We start from the raw sequence: 9,494 nt of genomic DNA, 5'->3' as shown, positions 1-9,494 counted from the left end.
TTGTGAGTCCCCTTGCCTCTCACATGTGGGGTGCTTGTTTATTGTGAGTCCCCTTGCCTCTCACATGTGGGGTGCTGAACGCCGTTACAATAATTGTTCGAAATTATCCCCCTCCATTTGAAATCCCCAGATTCGATGTTTCCGTTTGTTGTTGAATTCTTGTTCGTCGCTCTCCGAAGATTGTGAGCGATTTGAATAGGGATAACAGATAATTAACTCCATTGAAAAGAAAAACATAAACATAAACAAACGAGAACACCGAGTCTCTGTTTATCATGGGTGGCAGTCATGTGTTCGGTTAACGATTTACTATTGGAAATCTCTTGGATTATTCCATTTGATTCAATCAGAGTTATGAATGAGTATCGACTCTCGAAAACTGTTGAAGAGTCGCAAAAATCAAGCACCCCACATGTGAGAGGCAAGGGGACTCACAAAAATCAAGCACCTCGAAGGGAACAGAGAACTACCACGTCCACGTCGTTGTTCCTGGGTAGCGCTAAGAGTAGTTCATCAATGACTTTGATGGTCCATAACTCGGACCCCAGTGGGCGGATTGTGGACCACAACCAGTGTTTCGTAAAGGGCTTGAAACCAGCTTTCTCATCCCATGGTGAAAAACTAGGGGTTCCATTTAAAAAAACCATCGTGACCCCTGAATGACCTTCAAAATGACCTTCCAAGGATTTTTCAAGGTCAGTACCATACTTCCCCCGTGTAACCCTAAACTTTTCATACGAAACATTTTTCTCTATCCCTACTAGTTTTCGAGATATTTGACTGGATCACTTCAGATGGTCTACCCTGTATATATACATTAGGGTATCCGGCGAGACTATTACCATAGAGTGTGTGTAGATAGAGCGGACTAAACTGAGTCGAAAAGTTCTCTAGCATTTTACAATCTTCGCAATAATTAAGAAGATATTAATTAAAAATCGACGAATATAGGTTTTCAATAATTTTTTACTAAAATACTATCAATTTCACAGAAAAATAGTAAGAAACATTTTATTTTCTTCTCATAAAGTTCGGAAAATATATATTTGTTTAGAATTTTTTTAATACCGTATTTTCTCATGTTGATAAAAATAATTACCAATAAGAAAATGCAGTACTAAAAAGTTGATAAAAAATTCTGAAAAAATTTTTAGAGCTCTACGAAAAGAAAATAATCAAAATTTGAAAGGGCATGTAAGAATTAAATAATTAAATAAAATTCAATATAGTAGTCTAATATATAAACTGTATTATACTCTGTAAATTGAAATTAAAACCATATTACACGTTTCGGCATCTAGATTGAGCTATCTTCAGATATAAAAATTTCACGCAGTAGTGTAGTTGATAAAATGATGACAACAATAATATGAAAATGTACAGGTGTAAAATGAGGCCATATGAATGTTTTATAGAGAAACCGAAATCGTTCTCAAACGATTAAACGATCGATTGTTGGAAATTTCTTCATGTTCTAATAAATGAATTTATAAATTAGTCAGGTTGTTTAACAATAAAAGACTTCAGCAAGTAAAACGTCACCCTGATAAAAGATTCACCGACATGGCCACATAATTTAATTTCGCATGTTGTTAAAGAGATGCTCGTATATGTAATAAGATGCTATAATTTTCGCAGTCAGTATGATTGTATATAATGAATATTTAATTAATAACATAGTCGTCAAAGAGTAAAGTCAATTTAAAAAAGATATAATTTATACAACTAGTACAAGGTACTAATAAGAATAAGATTGAATTGTGTAATACTATACTAACAGAAAAATACTGACTGAGAGTAAAAATAATAATTTAATGTGGTCTTGATATTGCAAAGTCAAATTTTATTCATAATCGATATATATGCTTTGTGGAGACCATCTGTGTCCGTTTGTAGATTAAGACTGTATTTTTGTTTTTTTTATATTTAGTATCTCAGAGATTAAACGTTTATTATAACATGATTTTTTGTCTGGAATTTGTATATTGCTCCAATAAAAATCGTGTTCAAACTGTAATCTATTTTCGTTACTACAGATCGAGCAAACGTGTTCCAACGGATATGATTCCTATGTTATTTAATTCTTGTTTTCAGCCGTCTACCCATCTGCCCTACGTAAGATGCGTCACAGTCATTACACATGATCTTATGTAACTACATTATTTCTTGATAGATGCGCATAAGAATCTTTTTGTACTTTGATATATTATTGTAGTTTATTAAAGCTGTAGAAAGAAACTCTGATGTTATCATTATTAAATTGTTTGAATTTGTCGGTCAAAGATGGAATAAACAATAGGAGTAAATCATGATGATGAAACGATTAAATTATAGAAGAAAATAAACAATTTTTGTCTCTTGTTCTTTTCCTGTAAAGTTGATAATATTTGAGTAAAAAATTATTGAAGACCAATTTTCGGCAATTTTTAATAATTAATATCTCGTTATAATTACTGTGAAAATTGCAAAATGGTACAGGACTTTTCGACTCAGTTTAGTCTGCTTTATCTAAACACGCTCAATGGCAATAGTCTCGCCGGATACCTTGTGTACACCCAAAAAAAAATAATTTTAATATTAGCAGAAACCGCTAAATTTTAAAGGATTTTCTTCTTATATATGGCCTCAAGAGGAATCTTCTGAAATCAAGAGGAAAATATGCTAAACACAATATTCTTACAGTTAGAGTACTTTCGTTTTGCATCTGCAGTAAACATCTTGCTGTTCCTAATATAATTTACTCGTAAGAGGGCGCTTCGCTTTCAGTAAATATATTCCTCTTCATACAATAGGAAAACTGTTAGAATAATCTCCAATACATTTTTGATGAATAGTCCAGTGCATTAGAAGAGGAATACTCTTTCTGTAAAAGTTTCTGCTTAGAATATGAGGTTACCGGAAATTTCACTTTACAATTAGATTATCTTTTTTTGAGTGTATATATACATATATATATATATATATATAATATATATGCCAATTGAATAAAAAGATTGAGTTGCCACTCTGCCACCTTGCCATGAAGAAGTGAGAATTTACATTATATGTTCAGACATACTAATGATGGCTCGCAAGCAGGCCGAAACGTTTATGTGTAACTAATTTATACTATATTTCAATAACCGATTTTTATTTTCGCACTAACAACCGCGCAAAAAACTCTTATTAGCCCTTATTTGTTTTTTGTTTTTTGACATTTTCGAGAGTTTAGTTATTTGTTTTATATATATATATGTATAATATATACATATATACAGGGTGTCCCATTTTAAATAATACTTAATAATATATAAATAATAAAAATGTTTCAAACAAAAGTTGTATTGTTCGGAGAGGGACATAAGAAGGTACCATTGATTTGACCTTGGTTGGCATCGCCAAGGTCAGATTAAGGTCAAATCGATTTCTTTTAATGGAATACTTTATTTTTGATGACGGAATCTAATAGTTGTTACGAGTTTTTCAAAACATTGTAATACAGTTATTTTTCATTACATACTTTTCGAGTCACAAGGCTTGAAGGTTACAGTACCACCGGCATTAGTATTACGCAAGATGTCCGACCGACGGCTAAAACCTCTTCAGTGCTGTTCAGAATCATGTCCTGGATAACATTTGTCAAGATTAAGGCCATTGGAGAGTTATACTTCTTATTTTCATTTTAGGTTGTGTTCCGATAGCTGTGTCGAAAATTTTCTTTTTAGTTACAAGGTTAGTAGCGCTGTAACTAACATAGCTGTGTTCCGTAAGAGAGCAGCTGACATCGTAGTTTGCATCAGTTTACATATGCTTTATCGGCTTGTCCAGGAAGGAGATTAATTTTTACTTTTATAATATATATTGATTATTTATTATTATACATATTTATTGAAATATGACTGAAGCAATATGAAGCGAATATTGGACCGATGAGAATAAATTTAATTAAATAAAGGAATCCTATATTCGGTCATGCAATATCAGAATGTTATAAATAGACTGCGGAAGTTTATGCAAAATACTTAACTGAATGTTTTGCATAAAATGTATATTTTGCAATTTTGTAAATTTACAGATGGCAATCTCAATCTTTTTACTTCACCTTTTAATAACTCTTTAACGAACAACGATTGACTACTAAAACTGTCCGATAGTTAATATTCAATTAAGTATTTTGCATAAAGTTCCGCAGTCTAGTTATAAATTCACAAAGAATTATATATTTAATATTAAGATCCGCTTTGACCGAATATAGGATTCCCCTTATATAAAATATTATTTAATAACAAAATTGTTGACCTTACTTAAAAATTTAAAACAATACCAAAGATGAATATCTCCAAAGAAGTAAATAAGGGTAATTTTAATCAAAATTGTTGACCTTACTTAAAAATTTAAAACAATACCAAAGATGAATATCTCCAAAGAAGTAGATAAAGGTAATTTTAAAAATATTAGTGTACAACTTTGCTTCCGTCGTTTTCCTATAGATGGCTTTAGCGATAAGTGGTGGTCGAAATAAATAGATCATAGATGTCATACAATAAACTTGGGCATCTGTCAACATAATCCCATAGAAACATTAGTCGATTTGTGTCTGCATCATAAAGTTATTCTCGATTGAAAATGTCAGTTTACGAGCAAAATTCTCGTCATTTGCGGGAGGTTTTAATTTTCTGCTTCAATATGAAGAAATCTGCGGCTGAGGCTCTACGAATACTTATGATGAGGCCACAATTACTTTATGTATAATAAAAATATTGAAACAAATAATATTTTAGATAATTCACGTATACATTGGACAAGTGAACAAACTCAATTACTCTTACATTTATACGAAAAACACTGCACAGCATTAGATAACAGTGAAATTAGCAATCGAACATTTTGGAAATATCTTAATGAAGGCTTGAAAAAGAAAGGATACAATTTTTCTATGGAACAATGCAAAAGTAAAATAAATAACGTGAAAAAGATATACAAAGAAGTAAAAGATCACAATGCTCAAAGTGGAAACAATAGAAAGACTTGTGAACATTATGATGTAGGTATTTTACATAATATAGCAGAAAATGATTTGTGTAATTTATACGTTTAAGACATTGTTAGTCTTCCTATTACAGTATTATTTAATGCATTATTCACTCACGCGCATATACAATTTTTACTTTTGATTTTATTTATATAGATTATGGATAATTTGTTTTCAAAAAACCTTGGATAAAGCCATTATCTTCAGCAGGTTCAGATATTCCAATAGGAAGCCATATAGAAGAAGAAATATTATCCAGTTAAGATTGTTTAAAAATATTGTTTTATTGTATTAGTATTGTTTATATACATTTTTCATATTTATTTTATTTTATTTTAGAACGCCAAAAAGTATCAGATAAACAAAATTTATCATCCAATTGGAAATCAGAATTTATAAAAGAACATAGAAAACGATAATAAAGAGATGCAGAGAGAAGCAACTGATGAGTATAGAAAGCAAAAACTGAGCATTTTGAAAGAAATTGCGAAGACAATGAAATAATTATAAGTTAGAAATGTTTTATCTTTACTTTGCAAGAATTTTAAACTTTCGTTAAATTATATCTGAATATTACTAATGTTTTTTTAAAGATTTGTTAAGATTATTATAAAAGAATTTTTTGAAGTTTATATAATAATAATATAACTTAATTAATGTAGTCGCGTAAAAAAATATTTCGAATTCTTTTATAATAATCTAATTTATATTTTATCTATTTTTAATTGAATATAAAAATTAGTTTTATTTATTATGAAAGAAGAGCAATATCAAAATTTTTAGAAATTAGTTTTGTTAAGAAGTCATTCCAAGAATTTTTTAATTATTATAAATGGATAATAAGTTCATTTCAAAATTGCATGTGTTCCTTTATTTTTATGAGGTTTTTTATTTTTGAGATTTAATAATAAATAATATAGAATAATATAGTTTAAGCGGATTGAAGCTGTGATAAAAATATCATCCTACTGTGGAAATATTCATATAAAGACATGTAAAACATTATTTTCTTAGTACTTCATAAGAACTTTTTGTATGTGATATACACGTGTAACAATTCAATAAAAAGTCAAATATTTTAAATAACTGATTTTAAATAACTACTACAAAATCTTTAAAATACATATTGTTTAATGGTTTTAAAATAAAAACATTAAAATTATTAGATCTTATCTTTATTTAGATGATATACAAATTAAGTAGTTAATCTAATTTTTATTTCTTCTCTTTTCGCTGATCCTTCGTCTTGCAATAATTGATTTACAATCATTGGTTCTGATTCTGCAACCGCATTATCACTGATGTTGACTGGATACTCAAAATTATCATCTTGAAGTAGACAGATGTTGTGTAAGATGCAACAACTTATTATGTAGTATGGAATCAAATCTGTCCTTTGCATAGGTAGTTTATCCAAAAGACATCTCCATCGTCCTTTTAATAACCAGATTGATCTCTCTACTATCATTCTAATTTTAGAGAGTACGCTATTATAATATATTTCCTCAGCAGTTAGATGACCATTATCTTTATATGGCACCATAATGTGTTTTTGCAATACATAAGCTGAATCTGCGATAATGTGAGTATTATTTTGAAAATATTCATTGTTATATCTTTGTTGTAATCCTGAATATTTAAATACTCTCATATCATGCATGGATCCAGGAAGGCCAGCATAACAGTGCAAGAATTGCAATTTATGATTACATACAATCTGTATGAACAATTATTTTAAATATAAAAAAATACTATATTAATAAAATTTTAAAATAATAAATGTATGTACAGGGTGTTACAGATACATTGTATACATTACAAAGTTTATGTTATAAAGTTTTATTATTTATATTATTTTATGCTACAAAGTTTTATTATTTATATTATAAAGTTTATGTTATAAAGTCACTGTCATTGTCTATTAAACCACGCTTGACCATGCAAAGTTTGCCGCGCAACTCGTCGTACTGCCTAGTATGTATCTGTAACACCCTGTACCTGCAACTGAATAGAGTGTCTTCCCTTTCTATTTATATAAGATTGACTATCTCGAGTTGGAGCTAATATATAAATATGTGTAAATATCTATTTCTCTTAGATTTGGCCACCGAATAAAGTAATTTTTATATTTACAAAGAACTTTAACAACTCTTTGTACTGCTCGCCAAGCTGTTGCCTTACCAACGTCGAATTTTGTAACTACAGATCTTTAATCAAATAAAATTATTAAAAAATTAATTATTATAACAATTGTTCTTTTACAAAAAATAATTTTAATCAATATAGTAACCTGTATGAATCTGGTGTTGCCAGCATGTACAAAGCAATGAACAATTGTTTTTCTGCAGATATAGACATTTTCCCTGAAAAATTTTCTCCTTCTAAATCATTTCTTAATAAATGTAAAAGATAATTAAAGGTTGAATATCGCAGTCTAAAATTAAAAATTATTTGTTTTTGGTTTTTTGTACACATACATACATACATACATACAGATTATTAAATTAATTTTATACATACCAAAAATTTTCTCGAAATTCCTCATTGTTATATTTACAAATTACATTTTCAATAACTCTTGCTGTCTTTCTTTTCGGATGATTTTTGTTATCGTCATAAATAATATTTATTATTTCTTCTTCACTTTCAGAACTTTTACTTGAACTTGAAAATAATTCATCAAATACAAATAAATCCATTTTTTAAATAACAAATTAGACAAGCCGATAAAGTAAATGCAAACTACGGTGTCAGCTGATCTCTTACGGAACACAGCTATGTTAGTTACAGCGCTACCAACCTTGTAACTAAAAAGAAAATTTTCGACACAGCTATCGGAACATAACCTTAATCCATTTGTTATCCAGGTCGTGATTCTGAACAACATTCAAGAGGTTTTAATCGTCGGCCGGACACCTTAGATAATGCTATAATGCCGACGGTACTGTAACTTTTTCGAACCTTGCAACTCAAAAAGTACTTCATAAAAAAAAATTTTATTATCGTGTTTTGGAAATCTCTCGAGGTGTGCTAAAGAAATATGCAATGAAAAAGAGGAGGTTTCATATGAAATTTCAAAGTTGATCTTCAAATGACTTTGAAATATGCTTTTAAGGTCAAATTTAAGGTCACTAACTTCTTCTCCTCCCCCGCCCTCAAATCACACAACTTGCCTCTCTTGTATTTTTTTGGAAAAATGTTTTCTTTTCGAGTTATTAGCGTGGAAAGATTAAAATGGACTACCCTGTATATATAAGTAAACAGTTCCACGCAAATTCTACAATTATTTACGATTTTGCGGGATTATGTAACTTTTCCAACAAGTGAAAATGTGAAATTGTTCACGTGAACTTTTTCGTCATATATATGTTAATTACTTGGTTGAAGCAACATGCGTAAATACTAATAAATGTGTGATGTTGTAGACTCTCTTACAAAACCGCCATTGTTTGAATAAAAGTTTTGTATATAACTGTCTACAACCAGTATTTGGCATGGGATTAGTGACAGCTCCTGGTAAGATATATTTAGACAAATAGAATACTTATTTAATTGTATAACTATAACTTATTTGTAACTAATAGATTTATATTAAGAAATGTTAACAATAAAGACTATCCTTTTATAATCATCTATTTATTACAATTTACAATGTAAAATAGAGAATGCAACATGAACGACATTATGACTGCACTTATTTTTATTTTGTATTTCACTTTAATTTCTAATAATCTTAATAAGTTTTTCTCTTCATATAAGATATTTTTGTTTGCACTTTGATAGCTACGCCACGAAGCTGTTAAGGTAGTATAGTCGCGAATTGAAAGTATTCAGAATGACTTGAATTTGAAATGATATATATTGTACTAGATGACGTTGACACGCTTGTGTAATTATAATGAGATTGACCATTTCAATACTGAGATAATTAAAAACTGTACATTTTATACGTGTCTACAAAATTCATAAAAATTTCGCGTTTATTTTTGTAGGGCCTAAATTAGTAATGAGATGTTAACAAAAAACGAATATGTGATAGAGGAACTTAAAACGGATATTATAAAAAAAAAATCACAATTTAGTTAGGAAAATAGAGTCACGAAAAGAACGCAATGTTTCGATTTTTTTTAGCATATGGTGGCGACTGAAGGGAGTGGTGGGGAGCAGAAGGGACAGTCAGCGGACATCTGGCAGTACTGGCATTTGGCTGCGTTTATCTGTATTCATTTTCTTTCCGCGTGTGCGGCCTTGGACAGGCACAATCGAAAGTTTTCTCTCTCTGGCGGAAGTGAAATATCGCCACCGAGTAGGAATGTGCGATTTCGATCCGATCTTTTAATCGATTCGCCAGTATCCGATTTCAAGGTAGATCGATTTATTTAGTAAGAGATCGATCGTTCTTCGAAGCGTAGGAGCGGATTCGGAAATACAAGATATATTTTGATATCATTTCATTCCTGTTGTTCACTGAATGTTGAACAAG

General features: G+C 29.9%; 1 protein-coding gene and 1 pseudogene across 1 annotated transcript in view; one reads left to right on the top strand and one right to left on the bottom strand.

Moving 5' to 3' along the window:
* Nucleotides 1–9,494, top strand: part of LOC108769297 (cytochrome P450 4C1) — a 43,271-nt gene that overhangs the window by 9,157 nt on the left and 24,620 nt on the right. Inside the window, exon 3 of the mRNA XM_018520200.1 lies at nucleotides 8,437–8,527. Within this exon, the coding sequence (XP_018375702.1) occupies nucleotides 8,437–8,527 (91 nt within the window). The remainder of the gene's footprint in view (nucleotides 1–8,436; nucleotides 8,528–9,494) is intronic.
* Nucleotides 6,976–7,858, bottom strand: LOC108769299 (uncharacterized; annotated as a pseudogene).

The sequence above is a fragment of the Trachymyrmex cornetzi genome, unplaced genomic scaffold (assembly GCF_001594075.2).
Source record: "Trachymyrmex cornetzi isolate Tcor2-1 unplaced genomic scaffold, Tcor1.1 scaffold88, whole genome shotgun sequence".
In the NCBI taxonomy this organism is placed as follows: Eukaryota; Metazoa; Arthropoda; class Insecta; order Hymenoptera; family Formicidae; genus Trachymyrmex; species Trachymyrmex cornetzi.
Note: the sequence above shows the minus strand (reverse complement) of the source record. Positions and strands in the feature narration are given on the sequence as shown.